The 27717-nt window shown below is 38.5% G+C and overlaps 1 protein-coding gene across 1 annotated transcript in view; it reads right to left on the bottom strand.

Moving 5' to 3' along the window:
* Nucleotides 1-373: 373 nt before the first annotated feature.
* The window catches only part of ALDH1L2 (aldehyde dehydrogenase 1 family member L2), a 36133-nt gene continuing 8789 nt past the window's right edge, over nt 374-27717 (bottom strand). The window contains exons 3-23 of the mRNA XM_059816035.1: nt 27295-27529; nt 23611-23776; nt 22670-22771; nt 20544-20633; nt 19337-19471; nt 18846-18971; nt 17339-17430; nt 16312-16459; nt 15447-15566; nt 14154-14281; nt 10147-10297; nt 9361-9431; nt 9150-9255; nt 8729-8816; nt 7869-7962; nt 7522-7618; nt 5943-6041; nt 5034-5199; nt 3634-3739; nt 1528-1727; nt 374-474 (exon numbers count right to left, since the gene is read on the bottom strand). Coding sequence (XP_059672018.1) covers nt 419-474; nt 1528-1727; nt 3634-3739; nt 5034-5199; nt 5943-6041; nt 7522-7618; nt 7869-7962; nt 8729-8816; nt 9150-9255; nt 9361-9431; nt 10147-10297; nt 14154-14281; nt 15447-15566; nt 16312-16459; nt 17339-17430; nt 18846-18971; nt 19337-19471; nt 20544-20633; nt 22670-22771; nt 23611-23776; nt 27295-27529 — 2576 coding nt within the window. The 3' untranslated portion in view covers nt 374-418. The remainder of the gene's footprint in view (nt 475-1527; nt 1728-3633; nt 3740-5033; nt 5200-5942; nt 6042-7521; nt 7619-7868; nt 7963-8728; nt 8817-9149; nt 9256-9360; nt 9432-10146; nt 10298-14153; nt 14282-15446; nt 15567-16311; nt 16460-17338; nt 17431-18845; nt 18972-19336; nt 19472-20543; nt 20634-22669; nt 22772-23610; nt 23777-27294; nt 27530-27717) is intronic.

The following is a 27717-nucleotide window of genomic DNA, read 5'->3' as shown; positions in this document are numbered from 1 at the left end:
ATAAGTGTATTTTAGTTCAACTTTAAGAGAAGCCTAATGACTAAGGATTTAAAGTGATCATGTAAATATTATGTTCACATAAATAAGAATAGGTGTGTGAGAACTCATTCTTCAGTTGTATTTAAAAAAATAAGCCAAACCATGTTCTTGGTTTTTTTGGAGGGTATTGTGCTAACAACTGCTGCTGCATAATTTAAATAATTTCAGGTTAATTTTGGAATGCTTTTATCTTTCAGTGAGATTAAAATTTGGACCTGATTTGTAGAAACTTATCCATGGAATGGGTGTTTTGGTTTGCCTGTTTTTTGCCGTTGTAGCACTGCTGACAGCATATCCTGGGCATGGTATTAAGTGTTTCATGGAGTCATTAAGATTCAAACTCTGCTGAAAGTTTACTTTCCAAGTGAGGCTGTTACTTTTAATACTCCACAGTGATAGCCTTGGTTCTAAGATATTCATGAAGAGCTTCTTCACCTGTACAAGCACAATGTTCACCAGTTAGAATAGCAGCTAAAAGAAAGAATGTTGTCAGAGACTGTAACTATATTATTAAGAAAAAATCTAAAATGCTTTAGCCAATATTTGAGTTCTTAAGGAACAAGTGACAAGTGAGAAACGAATTAACATACCCTCCCACTGAGATTCACAGAACTGGTTTGACAGGAAGAGGCCAAACCCAACAGATGTGGAAAGAAAAAGGAGCTGGAATTTAACAAACAGCCACCTGGGTGGGACTGAAGCAGTGGCAGTGTCTAGATGGCCATTGGGGGCTCGTAGTTGATTTTACGAACTTCAGTTTGCCTATGCTAAGTTGCTAGGCAAAGAAGCTGTGTAAAAATTGGTGATATTTGTTTCCTGACACTATTAATCGTTTTGGTTTTGGGAAATGTCTGATACTCGCTAGAGATTTGAAAGGCAAAAATCTGTTGTGTCACAGAAAAAATTTTTTCTTTCTTTTTTCTTTGCCACGAGGCTTGATTTGTCCAGACTTGTAAAGTTTCTTTGACAGACTAGACCTCACTTTTTTAAAAACTGGTTTTGAAAAGGAAAAATTTTTTTTATGTATCGTTCTCTGTGGCTGTTAGCAAATTTTGATGACATTTTAAGGTATAAAAAATTTTCACATGATCTTACAAGTTTAGAGGAGAAACCTAAATTAGCATAATTTTCTGAGGGAAAGGAAAGAAGATTTTGGCCAATACCTTTGCTGCTTGACAGCATTTCGTAGCCTGTACACGGCTCTGGACAAGCTGTAATGTGGCTGCTCTGAGAGGAGTTGGAGGGGAATATTCTGTGTGCCGTGGCATTATTTAGCAAATATACAGAAAGGGCTGAACTGGACGTATTGAGGCGGGAATATTGTAGGGATGGGAGAGGAACTAGATTACTGTAATGGCAGGAATGTAGGAGATGCAGGAAATGCATCCATAGCTCATGTTTTACTAGACACACTGTACACAAGTAGGGTTGTTTTTTCATTGATTTGGACTGTCAGATGAGAAATGAGGGAGGGAGAGAACAACTTACCTAAATCTTTCCCAAAGCCAGATTGTTTAAATCCACCAAATGGTGCTGCCACATCAGTTTTGTTATACGTGTTAATAAAAACTGTTCCAGCTTCTAGCTTTTCACTGATGTAGAGAGCTTTGCTTATGTCTTTCGTGAAAACTCCTGAAGCTAAACCATATTCTGTGGTATTTGCCCGTTGCAGCACTCCATCGACATCCCTACAGGGGAAAGAAATTATTTAATTGCAACTAGGTAAAGTAAACAATTGTTAGCAACCTTCCACCTTCAATGTTATTGAAGCATCTTTCCCCATGCTCTTTCTTCCCCAGTTAGCTTTTTTTAAAGACAACTTATTAAGGACTAATCTGTTTGTCAATCTGACAGATCTATGGAAATTCATACCCGTGCTTCAAACGTGTAAAGCTTGAACCCTGCATTTCAGTGGTTAAGATCTACACTAAGAAATATCAAAGGAAAAGTTGCACTATGCATACCAACTTTGCTTAGCTACAGTACAACCTGGGGATTACAGCAATACAAAAATACTTGTAAAGCAGAGCTTGGCTGCAGATTATGCATGTTTGCTAAAGTTTTGGCCCTGCTTTACAAGTTAATGGAGAATAAATGCTGAAACTCGGACTTCTATCGAGACACAACTTTTCAGGCCATGTCCAGACTGTTATGTTCTATTTGCATCTCATCTCCACATAGCTTCAAAAATCCATAATAATTCAAAACTTTAAAAAACTCAATACAGTCCCTTATCACCATACATAATTTACAGATGTGAAGGGTTATCTATGTGGCTGGTTCTTAACTGCATTATCAAACTGCAGAAAATGAAACCTGGTGGAAGTAGTTATATGAAGTTTCTGTATAGGGTTTTAATCTCATCTGTGTGTAAAATAATTCCTATGATTTGGAATGAAAGCTATTAAAATTGGCAGTCTGCAAAATATGCAGAGGGATTTTCATTTGCAACATTAATGTGTCAATGTTACACAATACACAACAACTCTATGCAGTCTTCTGTGACAAAGAGAAAAATAAGTAATTCCAGTGCAAAAAATACACATTTTGTAATTTGATCAAGCCGTTGCAATTACCACATCAACTTCAGTAAAAATGTTTTGCTGAATATTAAGACTTATTTAAGAACTGGCACTTAGGGTTGCATTCTATCCTGTCACAAACCGCTTATAGCATTAGTTCTATATCGATACAGAGCAGGATACAGAATCACAGAATCACAGAATCAGTACGGTTGGAAAAGACCTGTAAGATCATCGAGTCCAACCTGGGGGGGGGGGGGGGGGGGGGGGGGGGAAACCAACACACAACATCAAAAAACCCACAACAAAAAAAAAAAAAAAAAAAAAAACACAACCACAAAACCCACGCCACACAACAACAATAACAAGCCACAACCCATCCAACACCACACAGCACCATGTCCATCAAGCTACATCCCACAATGCCACATCCACACGCTCCTTGAATACCTCCAGGGAGGGTGACTCTACCACCTCCCTGGGCAGCCTATTCCAGTGTTTCACCACTCTCTCAGTGAAGAACTTTTTCCTAATGTCTAGCCTGAACCTCCCCTGTCGCAACTTGAGGCCATTTCCTCTAGTCCTGTCACTAGTCACTTGGGAGAAGAGACCAACACCCACCTCTCTGCAACCCCCTTTCAGGTAGTTGTAGAGAGCGATAAGGTCTCCCCTCAGCCTCCTCTTCTCCAGGCTAAACAACCCCAGCTCGCTCAGCCGCTCCTCATAAGACTTGTGTTCCAGACCCCTCACCAGCTTCGTCGCCCTTCTCTGGACACGCTCCAGCACCTCAATGTCCTTCTTGTAGTGAGGGGCCCAAAACTGAACACAGTATTTGAGGTGCGGCCTCACCAGAGCCGAGTACAGAGGCATGATCACCTCCCTGCTCCTGCTGGCCACACCATTTCTGATGCAAGCCAGCCCCTTACTAAAAAGGGTATTTTATCAGAATTTGTCTGGAAGAGGATCTAGGGATTCAGACTGGTCTTAGAAGATTTAACAAAATCATACTACTCTAAACTTAGAGTGAAAATGAGAAAATATAGTTTCTAACAGTAACCAGAGGAGAACATACCCATTTTTAAATTTAGAAATCACCATCACAGGACCAAAGGACTCTTCCTGGGCAATATACATATGGTCTTCAACATCTGTGAATACAGTGGGTTCCATGAAGAAACCTAAACAGATAATAGAGCATCATTTAAGTATGGCAAAAATGCTTCATGGTTTGTATTGTCCAGGCCATCTCTTTTCCATACTTTGAGGTCAGAGATATGTTGAGACTTGAAACAGAAACATTAAGATTGATATGAATGAAGTATGAATGGAAACATGTGTGTAAGCGCCAGAGAAACAGCAGAAAAAGGGTTAAAAAAATGGCTGTATTAATCAGAGCAACAACATGTGCTGTTCCTTGCCGGGCCAGAAGGCCTGCATGCCACAGCCCAGGGGACTCCTCAGGGGAAGACCCTGCACTCTGACAGCAGGAAGACAAGGTTACAGCATGTCATGGAGACCACTGTTTGTCCTGTTACCCAACAAGAAGATAGACTGTAGCCATAAAGGTCTGTATATTCAAAACAAGGAAAAACATGCGATGGGCAGCAACTTTGCTGCAGCAGCAACTTTTTTTCCTTTTGTGGAGGATGAAGTAAAGAAAATTCTGAGGCAAAGGATCTCTTCATAACAACCGTTCATTTCTAAAGGGTGTAAAAACCTGTCCAAAAACTAGTTCGTCATTGCCAGTCACGAACTGTCCTGGTGTTACACACAAGCAATCCTCGTCACCTACATCTTGGTGACCGAGTGTATTTCAGTGTGAGTGGGTAAAATCAACTTCAGAGATTTTCTATAATTGCCTCCCCTTTCCATAAGATTTCCCATTTAGCTTTGTTACACTGATTTCCTATAGTTACAAATCTCCACTTTAATTTTATTTGGGGATGCAATCATTATGATTTGAAACTCCAATGCAAATGTTTCTCATTCATTATTGATAAAGGACAGATGTCATTTATGAGAAAATGTTGCCTTCGTGCCTTCCCATTAAACTTAGTATACATATTCTTTAGACAGCAAAAAAGACTTCTAATAATAATACCTTATGCAGACCCTGCTAGCAGTTTCCTCTGTCATCTTTAGTGTTTTCCTGATCTAAAGGGGTATAATTATACTTATGGCTCTTGACAGTTCAAGGATGTTGCAAAAAAGGACTCAATGCCTCACAAACAACAGGAATAAATGAGCAAAAGATTCCCGTATAGATTAGATTCTGATTCAATTTCACATGTTATGCTTCAGTTACGCAGCTTCTCTTAGTATAAGACTTGAAAGCCCTATTCTCAAGTGTTATTTTGGGCGTACCTGGTACTGTTCCCATGATATTGCTACTTCACATAATGCAGCAGAGACAACCATGATGGCTTTTATTTAAAGTGTAGAAGTTCCAAACAACTTTGAACAGTATTTTACCTGGTCTACATACTTGTCTTCCTCCATACACTAGAGTGGCTCCTTCTTTTACTCCAGTTTCACAATATTGCAGCAGCTTTTCCAAATGTGCCTTGTGATTTTGTGGACCATGATCTGTAGATCTATCAATTGGGTCACCAATTTTCATCTTTTTTATTTCTTCCACCTATGGGTTACCCAATTAAAATGAAGTTACATAACATAGCAAATAATTGTTAAAGTGACCAATGATCTCAGATGCTTCATTGTTTGTACTATGAGGTTTGGCTCTAAGAAAGGGCTGGATTCTTAGAAGGTGGAATGCTCTTCCCTTTCTAAAATGAGGCTTTGTATGGTGTCTTACATTTGATAATTTCTGGTTACTTCTGAAAATTTTTGATGCTGTTTTCATGTATCGATTCTCTTCTGCTATTAAGATAGGCATGTAAAATGTTAGCTTTTGTAGTGGTAAATGAGTTGTCACAGTGATTTCCTGTTCTTGAGCTAGATAAATTAATTTTCCAGTAGTACAGTGTGGTGATTATTGGATTTTTAATAATGACCTTTGTACTATTCCAGCTACACTTCCAGTATGCCTTTTTTTTTTAAAATTTCACTGCAGTCTTCAATCACATTGACCTAAGTTCAGTCATTTTTTTAATCTTACTTTCCTAACCAAGTGTGAAATATTACTGAAGGTACAATATCTATTTCAGTGTCACTTATCTGTGCATTACTGATGAAAATATCTCCTTTCAGTGCCTTCCTTTTAACCCTGTAAAGAGGTTCCCAAGAAGCAACATTGCCTATCACAAGCAATAATGAGAATTTAAACAACTGAAAAAGAGAAGAAAGGCAAGTGTCTATAAAACCAGTGCCTCTTTGTGCCGTAGTAAAGTATTTGCTCAAACTTCAGTCCTTGAATCTTACCACTTTTCTAACAAATTCATCATGGATTGATTCTTCCACAAACAGCCGGCCAGCTGCAATGCAGTTTTCTCCTTTGTTGAAATATACTGCTGCCATAGCCTGTTCAGGGAAAAAGCCATTAATATTTATATGCATCCTTTTGTTCAGTCTCCCTTTCATTCTGTTCCCTTGGGTTGCATTCCGTGTTTATGACCCTCAACACGTAATGCTTTATGTAAAGGGACATCATCGATGCAACAAGCAGACTAATCTTATAACTGGCAAACACACTTCCGTGGAGACATGGCTCAGGATGAACTCATTAGCACTGCTCTTTCCATTTCCATCACCATTCCATAGAAACACCTGCGGCAGCATCACAGAGAAGAGGGCTGGCAGCACGACCAGTGACTGTAAAGCTGTGCTAATCCACTGAGCAATACTGTTTGTCTTGATAGCCGCATGTAACTGGGTGAACATTACCTAACTCTAATCCGCAGAGAATCTCCTATTTCAGAAGTGTGGATTCAGACCCCATGCAGTTTGTTCTTTTTTATTTACCAAGAACTGATACCTGCCATTGTTTTTCCGGGGGGTAGGGAGGTGGGGGAAGGAAGAGCAGGACAAATAAAATTCCTAAAAAGTGGTTTTCTGGCAGCTGCAAAGGCCTAGGGTCCTGGCATTAGTAGATGTGACCAGGATCATGTGCTAGTGTCAAGTGTGTGGCAAAAAAGCATTGTTTCACAATCATTTAAAGCCATCAATGCCAGGTGTAACTCAGGCCAACCTCTGCATCACCCTCTCACTTCTACAGCTGAGAACAGTGGTGGGGCCAAGCAGTGCGCTGACTGTGAAGTTTCAACTTCTATTTTTTCCACTGTGCAGTCACTCAGACTCTTGTCGTGCCAAAAGACACTCCAAAAATGGGGAAGGTGTAAAATAGTTTCTTCCTGGTAGCAGTACCTGCTTATCCTGGTTTAGAGAATTCCCAGAATTAGCATTTTGAGTAAGTCCAGTGTGGAAGACCTTTGTTTGCTTCTTAGTGAGCAAACTGCATCTGCAGTCATTTTGATGAATCAGATTACCTGAGCAGGAAATAAGCTCCCTAAATCCACGGAATTTCTCATTTGCACATCTTATTTATGAACTTTAAACACATTATGGCTGGTTGGGAAGGTGGATTATGGTGATTGATGGTGAATTAAGAACTATATGGCAATAGGGAGTTCAATGTATATTTTAACTCGCTTTCAGGCTTTTATTTTTTAAGCACTTTTTTTTTGAGTATCAGATTTTGGCAAATGAATTTTAATGTGTTAACTTGGCTAGTGAAAATCCTTTCCAGCTATCTTTCTTTGTTTTGTTGTATTTTCTAATGTATAACTGATCCCTGCCTTTTTGGTCCACCATGAACAAAACTTCAGTTCTGCTGGCAGAAAGAAAACAGCCTGTAGAAAAAGAGTCTATTTTCTAACAGATTTTATGATTTTTCATGCAAGGGCTCCCTACTGCAGTTTTTGGCAAGTCAAGAAGAATATTGCAGGACTGCGAGGATGTATCACAAAGGCTTTGAATATATTTTACTTCGAAGTAACATTACCATTTTTACGGCTCTGTCAAGTTCACAGTCACTGAATATGATCAATGGTGATTTACCACCAAGTTCAAGAGAAACTTTCTTCAGATTAGTGGCTGCACTGTAAAAAAAAAAAAAAATCATATAAAACCAACTTTTAAATAGCTTATTTCATTATTTCCTTTGAATCACATCTAGTGAAAATGTATAAATCTCTATTTTCCAATAGCGACTTGGTAGAATTCTACATAAATATAAACAACCATATGTAGTTATGCTTTTCTATTACTGCTACATGCACAATATAGCTAATAAGATACTTCAGAAGTGGATTAAGCAGTGTTTATTTATGAATCTTTTGCTGAAAGTACCTCTTCATGATCTGTTTACCGGTTGGTGTTGAACCAGTGAATCCGACTTTGCGAACATCTGGATGTTCAGACAGGTGTTGTCCCACTAAGCCACCTATTGGGGTGAGGAAAACAGCTTAACTGGACAGTACATAGGCAATTTTTACTACTCCAGCAGCAGAACTGTAACACAGAAAGAGCTAACAATATGTCAATGAAGTACAATATCACATCCTTATTTATATTTACAGCTTTGTTCATATGACTATGAAAAATATAATATTAGTTAACTTGGATCACATTAGTGTCTCCAAATTCCCCCATCTGCCTGGACTAAAGAACTTCCTTCCTGATATTCCCCTGTAGGTAGAATAAAATAATTTCTAACAGAGCCCGCCCCATACAGTTACTCTGTTGCTTTTCTTCCTTAGGGGAAAGAGGAAAATGGTGACATCAGGTAACACGGTGTGGACCATGACTTACCTATAGTGACCAATATGCATCTTACCAGCTTGCTCTAGGTCTCACAGTCACATTTAAATACTTGAAAGTGATGATAAGATTAGCAGAAAAAATGAAGTTTTACAATCAAGGGAAACATGTTTCTCTGTAATACATTCTTTTTCAGTGTTCATGCTATTTGTGTGAACTTGTAAAGAGTATAGGCTGACAGCTCTTACCACTAGCTAGAGCCAGGTGACATACAGATCTTTCCAATTCTGTTCTAGAAATATGTGAAATTGCTGTATGACATAGATGGAAGCCTACTACCTATGAAGACATATGCACGTCTGTAATAGGTCTTCAAAAAGGTAAAATCCTAGTTCACCAGTTTTAGCACGACTTACTCTTCCCAGAAAAATTATTAGTTGAAGTTTTACCTGAACCAGGCAGAATATTTATAACACCCTTAGGAAATCCAGCCTTAGTTGAGAGTTCTGCAAACTTCAAGGAAGTCAGAGGTGTGACCTAAGTAGAAACATTTAGATTACGTCTCCTATTTTAACTAAATGCATGATGGTATCTTTCACATTCAATACATCTTAATTTTGATACAATATTCATCTTCTTACTCACAGTATTGACAAAAGTGATGGCTTCTTGCGGAAAAGAATTCATTCTTCAGCAGGATTAAAGACAATCAGTACCTTGTATTATCATGGCAATTTGTATTATTATACATGCACTTTAAAAGATACGACACGGTCAACCTATGGGTGAAATCCAGTAGACTGCCTGAATTATTTGCCTGAACAAATAGTAGAGGACCTGAGCCATCTGTACATTCCTTTTTGGTTTTACCTGAGCTGGCTTGAGTACGAGTGTGTTGCCTGCAGCCAAGCATGCTGCACTCTTCCATGCAAGCATCATCAGTGGGTAATTCCAGGGGACAATAATTGCACAGACCCTTAAGGTAGGGAAAACCAGGGAAAGATTACATTTTTGCTGGCAGCTTTTGAATGGCTTTTCTGTATGCCAAGGCTGTCGCTAAGAAGAAAAATGTGATACTTACCCTATTGGCTCTTTCTTGGTGAATGTTAGATTGTGGTTTGGCCGAGCCTGGTTAATTGGAATTGTGGCACCCTAAAAGACAGAGGGGGCACAAATCTTGGTACTGTTTAATCATTTTTATTACAAATATATTTGCCATATAAGTATGTTTTGGAAAGCCACAGTGTAGGCTTCAAAACAAGAAGCATTTCTGCATCAGAGAAAGGAGCAGGGATGCTTCTACTGTATGACTTCCTACTATGGATACTGTAGTCAGCTCCTGATTTTCAGTTGGATGAAATAAAAGCATAGATAACAAAAGAATGGAAGAACATAAAGTGAGGGTCTGATGGATGAAAAAAAGCTGAATTATATTCTTGATGGTGGATCTTAAAAATACTTGAGGAAATGCTGTTGAACATGTTCCACGTGCTGTGGCATCAAGCAAACTCACCAGCCTTGGTCAGAATGTAACATAGCACATGAGTCTCTGCACTTACCTGCATGATGACCACAACGATATTATGCTCCATTAATAATTAAGAGTTGACTAAGCATGCATATCCACTGTGACACCTCAACTGATTTCTTATATATTTAGAGTCACATTCTAAATCCACATTCTCCAGTTGGAAGCAGACTGTCCTTTTGTATTGCCAGGGAGACCCATTTTAGGTAAACTTCTAATTTTGCTTTATTTTTTGATCCCTTGATTACTTTTGCTAACACTGCTTTTCGGCACTGTGTCAGGGAAAAAAAAAGTGTAGAGAAGCACTGCCATTGATTATTTCTTTTACATATCACTTGCCTGAATTTTGTCACACCACCCAGCAAAGTATCTGAATGTTTGCACAGACATTCCAACATGGGTCTTCAAAGCTAAAGTGTAGACAGCTCCTGAGTCGATAGACTCTATTGTTGCTAACTCTTCTTGATGTTCTTCCATCAGGTCTGCAAGTCTTTAATAAAAATAATACACATTCACATCAAAGAGAAGTGACATTTAACCATTAACAGCCTAAGATGATATTTGGTATGGCAAAGAACTGTAATTAAAATTGCATTCCCACTGAATTTGGAGGTGGAGCACTGGAGCCACTGCTCATTAATATCAGTAAGAGCTAGAACAACTGTCTGTTAAAGTCTGCAGATGTCTTCACATTGGCTGTAGTAGACACTGGATGAAGACGTGAACTGTGAAAACTTACCTGATTGTCCAATTATGGTTTTGTAAATAAAATAATAATGAGAAAATTTGTACTCTCTTTCTGTTGTACTACAAGGAGCCAATTACAGAAAATTGGACCAGTAAGTTGAAAGCAAATACACAATAACATAAGAAATGTCAAGTCATCAAAAGTACCAATAAGGAGTACTCAGAGTTTTGTACTGTCTGAACTTGGACTAAAATACTTAAGTGTTAGATGCTTCAAAGGCACCCAGATGTCCAAAGACAGAGCTCTTAACCTGTAATGCAAACTAAATTTTATATGCCTCGGTACATTTGAAAATCTGGCCCATGGTCTCCTTGGGCCTCAATTTCTCCATCTGTTAGATTTATGAAGCAACACAGTGAGGTGTAAGAAAGACTGTGGTAAATATTATTGAGTTAATAGTAGCTATCAGAGTGTCTCAAAAATGCATCTGCACAGGCAGATACTATACTTATGAGGAGCTCTTGTAATTTTAGTGGTCCCCCGCTCAGGCAGAAAGGTCTGTTTGCATGAATGAAATTTTTATATTCAGGTCTTAGATCTCTCACATGGCAGTGAAACAGATGCATCAATGTTTTGTTAAGCTTTTGTCTGTGTTTTGGTACTCAGACCTATAATCAGTGCTCCCATGTGATTTTAAGAGCTTAACCAAGTGCATTTTATATCCTGTGAAGAGTATTCAAAACTGGATGTGAAACCTATTTTTCCATTATGTAAATTCTGCCCATTTAAAGCATTTGCAGAGATGTGGAAAAATGCTCTTTAATACTTGTTTTAACGGTATCTTGGCTACAGGTCAGGGCATCAGCAGTAGTGTGTAAAAGAACAGATATGGCATGTCAGGAACAAAGAAGAAACTTACATTTAATGCATGCCTAGTATCTTCTATTAATGATTCCTTAAGTCAAAGTAGCAGAGCTAGGGGCTTTAATGGTACAAACCTTCCCTCTGGTTCAGCACTCAAAAAACTCTAGTTTGAACAGAGACCAGAGAAAAAGGGGCCTTGTTTGAATTAAGGTGGACCAGAGAGAGACTTCATTCATACTGGAGATGGTTTGCAACACAAACACTCTGGGACAGCTATCCTAGAGAGCCAGTAGCCTAAGCAGAGAAGAGTTTAATCCAGGAATAATTTATGCAGTGTAGGGGAGTTACATTTTCCATATGCCTAACATAGTTACGGTTGCAAATCTTTCAAGTGTAAAACACAGAGCGGTAGTTCTAAGACCTTAAACGTTTCTCTTCAGGGCAGAGCAAACTTGGGCTCTCAAGCACTCTAGGTTCCTAATACAAATTAAACCCAAGTTTGTACATGCTTTGCACCTGTGCACACTTCTGAAAAATTTAAGTGAGTCACCGTATTTAATTTTATATGAGTTCTGACTTGCCCATTTTCATTTGTGATGATTACTCAACTTTTTTACAGACCTGCAGGCCTTTTTCAAAGGCCTGGTCACATACCTTATGAGAAGCAGAATTTTCAGGTTTGCTTTCATTCTTTTTTGCTGAGATGCCTGCAATGTCTTGTAAAACATGTAGTATTTTTAAATACTTTTTTATTTCTAATTACATCTACTTGGTCCATATGGATATGGTAAAAGAGGGGAGGGGAATTTACATCCAAGGCATTCAACAAAGTAAAAATTACAGCTATATTAATGTGATAACAAATGATCTGCTGCATACACTACAATGGACACAGACCCATGTTTCCCAAATGCAGCATTACATTTCCCCGTGCTCCTCTTTCTTAGCTGCCAGAGCACAGACATCCAATGGATTCCCTACTCCTTACTGTCTTGCTAGGCTAAGCCCAGCCCTATGAGGACAGGATCATCTTCTAGTTGCATATTCCAAACCTCAGCTTCATATTCCAACCTTAATCAGCTGGATCTTCAGTTTCCAAACCCTCACAGAAGTTATGCAGAGAGCAGTGTGCAACAAAGAAAGGAAGGGCAGTGACCCACCCCTGCACCCAACCAACTGCCAGACTGTCTTTCCAGCCAAATGCATAGCCTGCTACCATCCTGCAGCTGCTCACCGTGTAACTGATCCTTCTTCCGCTGTCTATTCTGGTGTCCAGGGCTAGCCTCCTGGCACAGCACAATAAAGGCTTTATATTGCAGTGGTTATGGGCACAGGGTTGAAGATTATCTTTTTTGAAAAAAATTCCTTCTCTTCCCTACAGATAAATATGCAGTCTCCTCAGCACAACTGACTTGGCCAGGACATCCAACAGTAATGCTGATGAGCCTGCAGACTACACCCTGCAGAAGAAAGGTGTTTGATACACAGGACCTACTCCTTCATGAGTTCCTTGGGGCAGGAATTTTCAGCTCTGTGCAAGATCCTAACTTCTTTAAAGCCAGTTGCTATGTCAAGCACAGTAACTAAGCTTTCCACTTACTGAGGAGGAACAGAATTTGCCTAGTACATCTCCTCCTCTGTGCTGATGATTGATTTTCCATCATCACTTTAGCTAAATGTGGACCTGTGGCAATCAAGAGTAGCAATCTGCTTCTTTACTCGTCTCTACTCTACTTACTCATTTTTATATCCTGGAGAAGAAAAAGCAGCAAAAACTATTCATGTACCTTCACAAAAGAGGCTTTCTTTATAGGGAAGCTCTGGAGCTTCTAGTCATCCCAAGTCTGCAAGACAGTTTTCTCCCTGTGCTTTCTGTAAGGCACCAGAAGCATCATGCTGCATGTGGAGAATCCATAGTAATTGTGCTCTTAGTAGCTGCCTCCAATACTGCCCTCACAATATGTCATCATCACGCCTCTTGCCTTTCAAGGATCAGAAACCACAACTAAAATACCATTCACTCAGCATAACCTCCATTTATCTTCTGAAACAATAATAACACAGCCAAAAAAAGAACCAGGCATTATCTAGGGTTGACACAATGAAACAGAGACAAATAAGAAATATTGAGCTGGAAGTGTCTCAGATAAATGTGGGATTCAGCTTAGAGTGTTTCGACACCGGACAATTCTTCCACAACAGATCATATCACATACTCTAGAGTGGGTCTTTAGCGAGGTGAGAAGTATGCTGGGATATGATCCTGGAAAATCTAGCATCAGTTACAGTGTATTTCAAAATTAGTAGCAATGTGGCTCTGTGTTTACTGTATGGAGCGCAGATGCAGGCAAGTTTAGCAAGGTCAAAAGTTTCTGCCTACCTAACCTAGGTAGACTCTGCCTGTAAAACTTAGCCTCATTTATACAGAAGGATTTGGACTTTACAAAGGAATTTTCAATCCTTGCAACAAAAAGCATATAGATTAAATGAAGCCATCAAGTATTTAAAAGATGTTTTCCTCAAATTCATTGTTTCCATTCATAAATAATTTTTAAAAAATGGTAGCAGTGAGAGATCACAAGATTTTTCTCTGCCACAAGAAAGGTTAGCCAGCTAAAACCTGAGGCTGGTACACTGAAGTAAATAAGAGGATAAAAAGATGGCTAGTCTGGTTCCTCTGACAGTGGAATTATAAATATCCATCATATTCAGAAAATGTATGCAACAATTCTTCAGAGGAACAAAACAATAGGATTTAAGAAAATAAAACAAACACAAGCTGCCTTTCACATACCTGTACATGAGTCGCCCTCTTTCCCTTGCATTCATTCTTCCCCATTCACCATTTTCAAATGCCTCCTTTGCGGCTGCCACTGCCTTGTCAACATCAGCCAGTGAAGCAGACGATACACTGGCTATTATCTGTCCAAAGGTAGCATTGTGTTAGCTCAAAGTAAAATGCTGGGATGCCGAGTGTTACACCTTCCTCCTAAACTTCTTGACTGGATATAAGCAAATACTTAATATCCTCAACCCCAGCAGCTGGCATGGGTGAGTCAAGCTGCAAAAAGTTCAGAAACAATTGAGGTGGCAGAATTTGGAGGACGCTGCAGGGACTCTGATTCCTAGATCTATCTTCTTCACATCAAGATGCATCATCCTACTTGATTTCACTCTCTCTTTACAGATGTAAAATCAATGTGATATTACAAAAGTTGGAAGTTGTTATATGTGATATTATGATCTAATATCCAAACATGCTAAAATGACTTCTGCATGCTCCATTTCTTATGAATGGAGCTTCTGTTACTATAAGGCAACATATACACATAGTATTTTATGCTGGTTGTGTTCTATAAATACACACATTGTAAATTCTAACACAGAATTGTTATGACTTTTATTCAATTCCATAACGAGTTTCAAGAAAAGTACCCGAGTCTGACTTCTGATGTGTTTTTTTGTGGTATTAATTGCAGCAGAATTTATTTACTCCAGAATTAAATGGCAATTACATGGACATCAGAATCACTACTCTCATTTATAATTCATAGTTATGAGTTGCTCAACCAAGATTCAGTAGTTCAGGACCGAAGTGTAACTGCATATATTTTGCTATTGAAGAGTAATTTTTCTTACTGGGAATTTAAAGGGACATTTCAAAGTTACACTTGCCCTAAGACATCAGATTTGTAAAAAAAGTAAAATAAAAACTGAAGTTGATGACTGACAGGAAATATATACAATATCCTAAAATAAATACTTCTTTAGCAACTAAACTGTAGCAATTTTTGTTTGCAAAGCTAAACAAGAATGAAATCAAGGTAAAACATACAGCTGGATATGGAAATTGACATAACAGTTGAAGTGGAAGTTGGTTATTTTTACTGTGCAGCTTGACTGAAATGCAAAAACTGTAAAATATACAGACTGAGAAGTAAATTGAAATTTCAAATTATTTCTAGGGGTTGTTTAATGTGTCCTGTATAGTTTTGAAATTGACAATATTCAGTTAGTGGTTTAGATTTTTTTAATAGGCAAAGAAATTGAAATAAACTGGTATTGATATTATTTAGAAATTACTCACGGATCCATCTGCTGGATTTATAGTGTCATATGTTTTTCCATCATCAGCATTTATAAATTGCCCATTTATGAAACACTGGTATGGCATATTCACAGTCATGTTGTTCACATTTTTTGAAACCTAAGAGTGAAATAAACAACAAACTAATTTAAACTTTTAACAACTAAAATTTTAATGTAGCTTAACAAGCTTTTGGTATCTACAGCCAACATCCAGCCACATTTTACAATTTATATATGGCTGTTAGAAGGGGACAAAAGAGTAAAATGAAATGGAAATCATATTCTCCCTGAATACCAATGATCATACTCTAAGATAGTTAAGCAGGTTTCTGTATTTTTTATCATTGGATCTCTATGTTCAAACCAATACCAAACCCTGGTTAAGGCTGGTCCTAGTGGACTTCAATGAAATGCATAATTCCCAAATTCAAGAAATTCTGACTTGCTTAATGACTTAAAAATCACTCAGTCCTCCTTTCACACGAAGCTTTTGAACAGACTCTTAGGACAAAAATCTAGCACTGTTTGCCTCAGGAAAGCAAAAGGTCTAGAACCATTCTGACTGAAGCATACTGGCAGAAGAGTGCAAGGGAGGTAGGAATATCTGCCCATGTGTGATCTACTCTACTGTGCGTTCTTGATCTCCTGGTTTCTTGTACACTGTAAGTGACATTACATATATACTTCCATTCCAAAATGCAAATATATAAAATCTGCAAAAAATAAGTCAAAGATGAGTTTGTATGATCAAATATTTGTTTGTTTTTCCTACTGCATCAAGAAGTCTAATAAAATGCATTGTCTACCCCCCTCCCCAAAAACCAAGAAAGAATAAGCAATAAAGACAAAATAAAAGGTCTTACGTATTCAATGACTAACTCCTCTTCCTTGTCTTCTCCTCTGTATTTTCTGACAGCCATTTGAATAAAGTCTGCAAACTTAGTGGCCATATACACATCTTCATTCTGTAGTTGAAGTCCACTATATTTCTGTTTGATCTCTTCTAGCATTCTGAAGATTTTGAATAATTAGAAAGAATAATTAGAAATGAAAGAATTATTCAGATAACTAAATCTTTAGAAGGTCAAAAGGGGTCAAAACTGGCCACCAGTTTGTATGCATATGAATATCTGTGTCTGTTTCTCTGACAACGGTGACACAGAAGTTGTGCCTTTTACTGAAATCTGTTGGTTTAATTGGGAGTGTTATGGAAAAGAAAATGTCAGTTCTGGAATGCTTTTAGGTAAACTTTTGGAAATAAATGACAAATAGCATATATTGATTGATAAAACAGTATATGGGACTACTCTAACCAATACATGGAGGACATTCAGGGCTCTATGAGACTGGTAAGTAATAAGAACAATAGTCAGTTTGTTAAAAAAAAAAAAACACCTGAAATGCTAGTCTTATATTATGGCCTGGGATATCTGAGTTGCAAAAAGAAGGTAACTGAGGTGACCCAACACAGGATGAACTCAGCATACTTGTAAGCATGGGCTCAATTCTCTCTGTGAAAGACTCCTCTTTCCCTCTGGTGAGTTCTTTGCTCAGCTTCCCAGTCAGCCCCCTGCTCTTGAGATATCTGTCACTGCATGCAGACAGGTTTGACCATCACCATGCTCTCCCATGTGGCTGATGTTCCTGAAGTTAAGGGGAATTTTGCTTAAATAGAAAGAGCAGGATTACATCAGTATCTCCTAATTTTGGGAGCAGAACCCTCCCACATTTTCAAAGGTAGAAAAGGGAATAGTTAGAGTATTGGAAAATATAGGGGGAAAATATTTTTTTTTTTAACACTACTTGATCAGCCCTCATTTCAAAGCACTACAACAACTTTGTTTCCATTAACTTTTGATTAAAAATTTTGTTATTTTAAATAATTTTTACCTGACAACATGCATAGAGGATGCTCCAGATTTGAAGAAGTCTGTGGAATCCTCAATTACAGCTACATTGCTCAAAATTCCCTTCCAAATAGCCTAATAATACACAAAAATTATGGAGGCAATAATGAATAATCCTCTAACTGCAAGAAGTATTTATCAAACAGTATTTTCTATGGTATCTGTGCCTAAAGCATGTATTATTTCAAAGGATTCTAAACAAGAAAATTATTTTAAGAGGGTCTAGGACTTTCTAGAGACCTGATGTTAGCCAATGAAATCTTCAGCATAATTACCTTATCAAAAGTATTATTTTGTACATGATAATTTCACCTAATCAGGCAAGCAACCTGAATGGTACAATGCTGATAATTTTCAGGCCCATTTTTTTAAGGTCTTTATTCTCCAAACATAACTTCCCAATGCATTATGGGAAGTCAGCAAAGGCAAGGACAGCCTGGAACACTTTGTGACTGGATTGATGGCATTTCTGACACCTGGGCAGAGCTGAGAAGTGGTTTAAGATGCATGCATGAGATGGAGATTCCCACTAACATAAATAGTGAAATAATTGGTAACGTGATATTTCAATTAATTACAATTAGGTTTCAGAGTTAGCAGGTAGTGTCACAAACTGAAGAGTTTATATTTCTTTTTGCTATTGTCTCAATCAGTCAATAGCTCCAGGCAGCACTTAGGTTGCTGGCAAGCAGGTTCAAGGTAATCCTGAAACAGCAGTTTAAAATATTAGTGCATCAAGCTGCCTTACCTATGCCAAAAGTTATTGACCCTGTAGCACAGTTAGCAGAAGGGAAGATATCTGTGATTCAGTTGCTCTGGCACAAAACTTTAATGACAAATGTGGCTTTCAGCTAAGGCCCTGACACTCACTACAGAGGGATGGATTACATGAGAGGTCAGCAAAGTGCCTCTCTGGCTATGGGAGCTTTCTGCTCCCATTGCTGCATCCCTCTGCCCCCTAGCTCCTTGTGTGTGGTTGTGGCAGAAGAGAGACAGCACACACAGGTACGGGGAGAAAACTGATGCTTTTCTCTTTCAGAATGCTCTTCTAAGACTCCCTGGAGCTTGTCCACTGGGACCACTGTGAGCACATCCTAGTGAGTAACACCACAGTGAAGAAAGGATCTCAGAACTGTCCAAGCGTGTCAGTGTTGAAAACCTCACTGTTGTGAGGCGAAGGTCCATTTGTTTTTCCTTCCTCCCACCTTCACCATTCATAAATATTTACCATAACTGACCCTGCAATCACTGTCTTTGCATCACTTGTATCTGAAAGAAAACTTTCTAGAGTTATGTATAAGTACTCTAGTGAATTCCCAATTCCACCTGTATTAATGTCAGTAACTAAAGAATCAACCTCATACTCTTTCAGTACATTTTATCAAAAACCAGTTTGCACAGCTAAATAAAAGATATGCCTTGTCTATAATGAGAAATATGTAATGCTTTTGTCTGAAGTAATATCCTATTAAAGCAGTTTATTGAATTACCTTAATATCTTCTGCCATCTTTTTCTCCTCCTCTGTAAGTTCCAGAGCAGTTGTTTCATCAGCAGAAAAGTATTTAGATGCAGGGATCATTTTTCCATCCTCAAACTGCAGATTTCTCACTAGTACCTGAAAAAGGAGAGGATATGATTTTAAATTATCTGGGAGGCAATACATCCTTGTATGAAGAGTTTTTAGGCATTAATATGGTTATTGAAATAGTCATATAAATGGCTTGCAGGAAAGCTGCTATGATGCAGGTAATTTAACACAGGCCACTCCTTCACATTTTAATCCATATTGGAAATGAATATGGACTGAGTGTGAAGCAAAACATGAATGTCTTCTCTATAGGGTGGTAGAGGATTGATAAACTCCAAGCAAATTAGCTGTCAATGGCATCTGGATTTGTATAGCTTGACAATCCCACACTACTTGCACTTCAAGCTGAAGTTATTCCATCCATGCTCATGTTTGTCAGGGTGAGCACTTACCATCTTCCCATCATTACCAAAAATGACTAGACCATTCTTGGTTACAAGTCCAGGTCTTGAAGCACCTTTTATTGCCAGCTTTTGTCCAGCAGGCACTGAAGCATCAAGTAATGATGACCCATAAAAAGTAACCACCTGAAAATAAACAGAATTAAAAGTGCACAGATTCTAAACATGCTTTAAAATCCAAATAATGAAATTATACTGTTTTGAAACTTTAATGTAATATAAATAAAATATAAGTATCTACACATGGAAAACATGTTACATTATTTCTGTATCTTTAAAACCCAGGACATGTAAAACGTTGCAAGCTGCCTAAACCAGCAAAGCTGCTTAGCTGTAACAATGTGTGTGCCAGAACCAGTGCAGAAAGGGAAGCAGCTTTTGTCAGTGCATGCCCGGAGTGAGAAACTGGCAGAAGCCTGACTGTGACTGGTGGAGTCCTGCTCTGCTCCCAGGCTGGCAATGCTGAACACTGCCTCTCTCTTGGGCTCTTCTGTTCTTTCTGGGCTCTCAAATCAGCAACAGTTCCTGGACATTAGGGCAGAACCAGGCTTTTTGGAGCAGCCTACCAGCAGATGGCTAATAGTTAAGTAACAAAATCTGGACATCACAGCCAGGAAAGATAATGTGATTTTTAAAATATTTTATGCAAGTACGGTGTGGATCAAATGTACATTACTTTTAATCATTGAAAGGAAGTAGTTGGTTTTGGATAAAATGAGATACACTTATTTCTGCAAATAATGTTGGCCCAAATCTCTTTAAAAAAACCTCCTTTGTTATTTCAGTATCTCACAGTGGTTTCGTTTTGCTGTTAATACTGTGATGTTGCCCACAGTACAGTATGGGTTGCATTATACTGTAATGCATGCCTACTTCCCAAAACGACTGGCACAATCTGGTTCTACCTTTCTTACTTATTGCTTTGTACCATGCCCATTTTTTTTTTCAGATATTGCTCTTATTTTTCTTTGAATTAAATGGGTCTATCATTAAAAAAAATCTTAACTTCTGTGTTCTGTACATTTGTTTAGGTGCCCGTTCTAGACATATACAAAACATATAGTCATCAAATAAGAGCTACTCCGAAGTAACTCTCATTTGTATTCACCTGTATGCAGATACCTTTAATTTTATAACAAAAAAAGGTCAAAAAGAGGGTATAGAAAAGAAGAATATTATTCTGGTTTTCAGACCATACCTGGCCATCTATTGTTGCCCATGCTCCAGGCACTTTATCGTGCCCTCGAATCCAATTGTGCAAAGCTGCTGCAGGTTGGTCCCAGGAGATCTAGGAAATCAAGACATGCCAGCTAATTCTTCTCTGTTTGGTTATAAATCAAGTTAGTAATGTTTTCCTGTATAAGAACTACAAATTGTCCCTCCTTCTCTTTTGATTGTTCATGTATTTAAGAACACCGAAAGGGTCTGGTCTAATAGAGGAAGATCAGTGATCTCCAGGTGGCTAATCATCAAAGACCTATCAAATGGGATGCTCTTAGCACTTCTGTGTTCTGTACAGCCCGTATCTTTTCATAGTTTCTCCTTCTCACACTAATATAATGAAAATATAGCTGTTGCTACTAGGTATTCATTCATAAATAATTAATATTATGATTAACAAATTTAATAAGCATGGTATAAATATAATTAAGTGCATGCCTGGGGTATCACCTTCTGCTGAAAATTATCTATTTATTGCTTGGATCCTAAGTTCTTTAATAAATCTACAAGATTTTATTAAAATACTTCTAATCATTTACTAACCCTTTATAAATTGTTTCATAAATGGAATCCCTACAACAACTTGCAATTCCTGCAAGACTTTGAGGAAAAAGGAAATAATCATAGAATCATAGAGTAGTTTAAGTTGGAAGGGACCTTAAAGATCATCTAGTTCCAAACCCCCTGCCATGGGCAGGGACACCTTCCACTAGACCAGGTTGCTCAAAGCCCGGTCCAACCTGGCCTTGAACACTTCCAGGGTTGGGGCATCCAGAACTTCTCTGGGCAAACTGTTCCAGTGCCTCACCACCCTCATGGTGAAGAATTTCTTCCTTATATCTAATCTAAGTCTACCCTCTTTCAGCTTAAAGCCATTACCCCTTGTCCTATCACTACATGCCCTTGTAAAAAGTCCCTCTCCAGCTTTCTTGTAGGCCCCATTCAGGTATTGAAAGGCTGCTATAAGGTCTTCCTGGAACCTCCTCTTCTCCAGGCTGAACAACCCCAACTCTCTCAGCCTGTCCTCATAGGAGAGGTGCTCCACCTCTCTGGTTATCTTCATGGCCCTCCTAATGTTTTGTTAAGAATGTCATGTATATTTAATATGTAACACCAGTGAAAATGTATTCCTTTATCTTTTCAGTATTGCGAGTAAATGTACAAAATTAATTAAAGAAAGTATCAGAATAGCTATTAAATAACAAAACTCAGGTACCCAGCATCCTTCTTAGTTTAAGCACAAAGAATATTTAGAAGCAAGTTATAAGCCAATGAGAATAGTTTTATAGCAAGGAGATTAAGCTAGTTCACTCCAAGGAAGCTCCTTATATATTATATTAAAGGAATGAATAAAAATGTCCTTATGCAAAGCTATTTGTTTCTAAGGTAAGTCAGGAATTGAAATATGATAAAAAGCACCACCTACAATATTTTAGGTGGAAAGGACTACATTCACCATGGACAAGTGACTGAAATTGTTGGAATAATTTTTACTTTCTCTTTTTAAACTTTTGGACTGGTATAGAAAAGAAGGTATTACAGGCAGCATTCACTGTCATTTTATGGTGGCCTTCCCAACCACAAAGAAGATCCAGCTAATGCAGTGGGGATGCTTATATAATATAATTTTTATATGGGTGTTTAGATAATTTTTTTCTCTGTTGTTTGTTTACGTGACCTATTTTTTTTTTCCTGGTGCCAATGGGAAAGGTGCCAATACTTGCTTTTCCTAACATCAAATCTATTTCTGGTAGAGAATTTAGTATGGACTGTTGGTAAACAAAGAGAGCTATCTCCATTCAATGCTGTATTTAAAAGTATTGGTAATATATTAAGAATCCACTGAAGGTGCAGCTGTCATCTAGCTGTGTGTAGATGATCTCGGGTAGGACATCAAGTTTCGAAATAGATGTAACTGCTGAAAGGGAATAGGAACTTAACCTGGGGCTCCGTTACACTCATCTGTGGAGTTATCCCAGGAATAAGAGGCGGGGAAACAACTGAGTTAAAATTCATGTTAACTGGATATCACTACTACTGTAATCTGAGTTAATAACAACTTTTCTAGTGATATGCACAAAACACAGAGTTATTTAACACTACCTCTGCATTTTCCTTTTTCTGGATCCCTTCGTACGTTGCCCCTTCTTTAGGCTGAGGTATACGAGGGGCCTTACCATCAGCAATTAGATGTACAGCTTCCACCTAAGTGAAAAAGTAAAAGGCTTAATGTTAGCTTGGTTCACCTTTTTTCCTCAGTTGTACTTGTGAATGACAGCAAAAGACTTTCTGCCACAAGAGGAACTGGTTTATTTTTAAAACCTAGGATTTCCAAAATCTGTGGGACTGATGGTGCACTGATTAACATACATACATGCTTAAACTTCTTTGACAAAAGAAATAGACTCAGAAATTTGATAGGAGTACCTAGTCACCAAACATATAGCAGCTGCCTAAAATCTGCAGGACCAGAATGTGGCTCTGTATGACTGCATTCAACTCTTTCCTTTTTCTTTCTGCAAAAAGTTATTTCTTTGCATTTAAATGGAGACAGAAAAAATTTCTCTAATGATCCATGCTGAGTATTTTTAATGAATTTTCTTTTCTTCATTTTAAAAAAAACAAAAAGGGACAAGCATACAAAATCCAAAGCTAATCCACCAGGGCTCTGAATTTAAAAGACCGTCCCTTTTTTTTCTCAACCTCACCCCTAACTTTCTGTTCCCCCTGAGCCTGTAAATACTTCACCTTGTAAAAACATTCAAGAAAACTGTGGAAAGAGCTACATTCCAAATAAATCCAACCTCTTGCCTTCTTTAGAAACAGGATATGCTCTGCCTGCTGCCAGCAACAAATATTCTGAGGCCACCTCCTCAGCTGTTGTGAAGCAGCATAGCTCCACTGAAGTCTAAGATTCGGCTGAACACAACAAGCTCTGTCTTTCCAAATGTATGCATCTTGTCTATAATTCCATTACTTTCAAACTCCAGCAGATGCTTTTCTTTTCCTCTTAAAATGTTGATATTTAGTACAGCTGAACATACCATAGCCTTTATTCCTTCTGGGAAGAGAAACCGGTTATACAGGTCATCCACAGTATCGTTTTGGCCAACATCACATTCTCGCTGCAGAAGTATTGGTCCAGTGTCCAAACCATCATCAGCCCAAAAAATAGTAAATCCTGCTTTCTTATCTCCTTGAATTAAAGTCCTGGACATAAAAAAAACCTTAGAGTAAATACAGACAGTATGAAAGTAGTCAGGGATATCAACCCATCTGTTACACATTCACTTAGGTAGATAGAAAAGAAAACCCTAACCATCTTTAATACTAGTTGCATTGTTCATTTCACAGTCAGAAACCCAGTTTTGATACTGTTGATGTGTGGTTTCCACAAAGTGACATAAGAAAAGCTGCAACTGAATCCAGGGTGTCTATCAAACAGTTCACTGTGACAATTATTTTTAAAGTATTATTAGTGGTAAGACACACAGAGCAAAAGGTGTGCAATAGTTATGACATAATTTGAAAGATGGAAGCATCTAGACAGCATATTATCTGAATAATTCATAGTTTACTGTAATTAGCTAAGCCTCACAACTTATCTGTAGGTCACCAAGGGAAGTACAGTTGTCCCACAGCTGCAAAAGAGCTAAACTCAGAGTGGAAAATGATGGATATGCAACCGTTTAAAGAAAAGTTATTAAGGGAATTTATATCCAGCCAGATTCTCAGCTGCTGTGAATGAACACAGCACTGCTTACAATAGACCTACGCTGATTTACATCAGTTCAGGATCTGAATCTGAAGGGAACTTCAGCCACTTCGATTTTCCAGTTCTCCTTTGGAGCTGCGTGTGCCTCACAATGACATATAATCAAACAGAAGTGTTTTTAAAGGAGCAGCCAGAAATTGAGAGATATACTTTTCCTACACACTTTTAACCACTTGTCTGCATGCAAACACCAACACCATTTTCTGTAAGACATATCTTATGTAAGTATTCCCTTGGCAGTCCATGTTGTCACAGGATCATCTGAGATCTGGCTTATACACATGAAAAATCACTATTAATTATAAGCACTGAAAACTACATTATTAAAAAGAGTAAAGCACACATTTGTGCAGAATGAGGGACAAACTCCAAAGACAACTGGGGAGGTTCGCAGGTTCACAAAAGTGAAAGCTTACACAAGTTTAGCTAGCCCATATCAGATTTTTCATGCATTTAAGCAGCATCTCTTCAGTTTTATATTATGTGCAAAAGCCAAAAGAGCACCCTGGTGAGAAGTGCCTGTCCTCCGCACAGCTGGAGGAGAAGAAGGTACCATGAGCAAATGTCCCTGATGCTGAATAGGTGACCGAATGAGAACTACTGTCTGCCCCCTCCTCTGCCAACCAGCTCCCTCTGCAGACAGCTGCTGATAACAAAGCGGCAGCAGCTGGAAGAGACTGTAAAGGGTGGAGTGAGGAACCCTCAGAGGCCCAGGGCCCTTGTCTGTGCCTAGTGTCCCTTTAGCCATGCCTAATTCCCACAGGCTCCCTCGGTCATACTGTGGGGGGAAAGGGTCTGATCAGCACCAGGGCTGTAGTCACAACAGATGAAAGAAGTTGTGATGAGAGCAAGGGGTGCACGGGTGAAACATGAGAATGGTCAGCCAAGGCCAAATCCTAGCTTAGTTTAAAGGTCTTAGGACAACAGCCTTTACCTGAGAAGGGCAGGAGCAGGTGCTTACAGAAGGAATATGCAAAATAGGGCAAGACTTGTTATACACCATTGGGATACATTCCTGTTTCCGGAAACCTTCACCTCAGAAACTTCCTGAAAGGGAGTTTGTATCTACGTCTTCCTGTGGAATAGATGTTGATGAACTTTTCCTCCATGAAAACATCCTTCCAGAGCTCTCTAGATGTGCAGTTCCACAGTTTAATAATGAACTGGATGGAGTAAAAGTACCTCCTTTTTCAGTCAAATCCTGCTACCTGGTCTCTTTGCTGACTGCCCCCTAACTTTTGATTATGAATGAGCAATCGTTCCTTATTCACCTTCCCGTGTCTTTCACGGCTTAATACACTGCTGGCATATTTCCTTCCCAATGACCTCTTTTCCAGTCTGAAGACTCCTAGATTTCTCTCCCATCATGTGCAAGCTGTTCTATACCTTGGATCATCTTTCTTAGCCTTTTCTGAAGCATTTCTAGCTCCTGCATGCTCTAACTGAGATGCAGACAGTATTTAAGATCCTTCCATGGTCTCTTTTCTGAGTAACAACAACTAACTTAAATTTTATCACTGCTTACATATAGTTAGGTTTTTTCCCCTTAGGTACATTACCTTGTATTTTTTAACTTTGAATTTGACCACCCATTTTCTTAATCTCACTTTCACATTATCACATTTACCCATTTCTGTAGAAACTGTATTCTTTATTACAGATTGAAATCAGAGTGACTGGTCTACAGTTTCCTGGCTTTTCCTCTGAGCCGTTTAAAATTGGTATTGCTCTTGCTGTTTTCCAGCCTCCTGCACCAACACAATCTGAAGGAAAAGAAACCTGCGGAACCTTTGCTTGAAAGTCCCCTGGTCCTGAGAAGAGATTCTTAATAATTCATCAGTTTATCTCAAATCTCTTCTACTTACAGTCCAGGTCAAGAGACTTGTTCTGACTTACTCTACACAAAGAAGGGCTGTATGGCAGTAACATCTTAAGCTCCTCCATCCTGAATACCGATACAGATTTCCTACTATGGTGTTCTCTTTGATAAGCACTATTTTGTATCAAAAACCTATATCACCCTATATTCCTTTCACCTTGAATGCATTTGAAAAATGCTGATTATTCAATTTTATGCCTTTAAAAGCTGGTTCTTTATTTCTTTTCTGGACTGCCTTACTCTCATTTTACATCTAATTTGCCAGAGTTTATGCTCTTTGTTATTTTACTCACTTGGACACAATTGCCACTTTCTGAAGGATTTCCTTATGTGTCTAATAGTCTCCTTTACTCCTCTGTTTAAGTACTTCAGCTTAGCATTTTTCTATTAAGGATTTCTTTTAAAAAAACACAAAAATAGGCCTTTACTTTGAACTTACAACATTGTGTTTCTGGATAGTCATCATGTTGCCTGTAAGATTCTTCTAAAATTGTTTCTTCATATTTAGACAACTTCTTATTGAATTTAAACACTGTGATAACAGCATTTCTCTTGTCACAAGAATGCTAGATATGAGTCTACTGTGGTCATTATTGCAGCGTAGTTCTTTCACAGTAACATTTTGAATCTAGCCTTGTGCATTGCTCAGGAGTACAGCAAGATAAGGTTTTACTCTTGTGGATTTTCTTCTCTCTTCTCCCTTCCCTTGCATGAAAACTTAGGCTCTGGATCAAACCCTGTTGTGATAGGTATCTCGTGTTTGTGGGGGATGAGCTACGAGGACAGTGTCCTGCCTTTCATAACTCCAGATTGTCGATTTGCCTATGTGAGTAAAACATATGAATGTACAGATCACATCACCAATCTTCCCAGAATAACAGCTGCACTTGCATTGGAAATCATAATGAATTTTAGGTATGAAGTGCAGTTCATGAACCAAATACTCAGCTGCTTCGGAGAAGTTCCTTCAGAGCAGTTGCAAGTCAATGGAACTGTGCCAGCGTTTACATGACTAATGGGTACAGACCAACATCCTAATGTGACATACACGTAGTTTTGAGGCACAAAACTCACCAGTTGATTGCAGAAGCTCCTCGGTGGCGTGGTAGGATGGATGGATGGTAAATAATTGAGCCATGTTTTGGGCAGTCAATAACATCCATGGGAATGAACTGCGTACAGAATGGAAGGACATTTAGCTCTGCTCCAACTGATTTGTAGGCTGCAACTACTTCCTGGATAGGCTTGCCTTTAGCTCTCCATTTGGGGAACTTAAAAACAGGAGTGCCGTCCTTCTCCGCTGCCAGTGCTGAGGGGCAAGAACAATTTTATTTTTTAATTCACGTTTTGTGTTAAAAATTCAAACTTGAAATCAGAGAGATATAGCATGACAACTCAAGCAGATCATTAAGCGTATGATTACAGGGTACCCTTTGTGCTGTTCTGTATGTTGTTTAAAAACCTTTGCACTTGGATATATTTTATTAATTCTGTCTT

The sequence above is a fragment of the Gavia stellata genome, chromosome 4 (genome assembly GCF_030936135.1).
Source record: "Gavia stellata isolate bGavSte3 chromosome 4, bGavSte3.hap2, whole genome shotgun sequence".
Lineage (NCBI taxonomy): Eukaryota > Metazoa > Chordata > Aves > Gaviiformes > Gaviidae > Gavia > Gavia stellata.
This window is presented reverse-complemented; position numbering and strand designations above follow the sequence as displayed.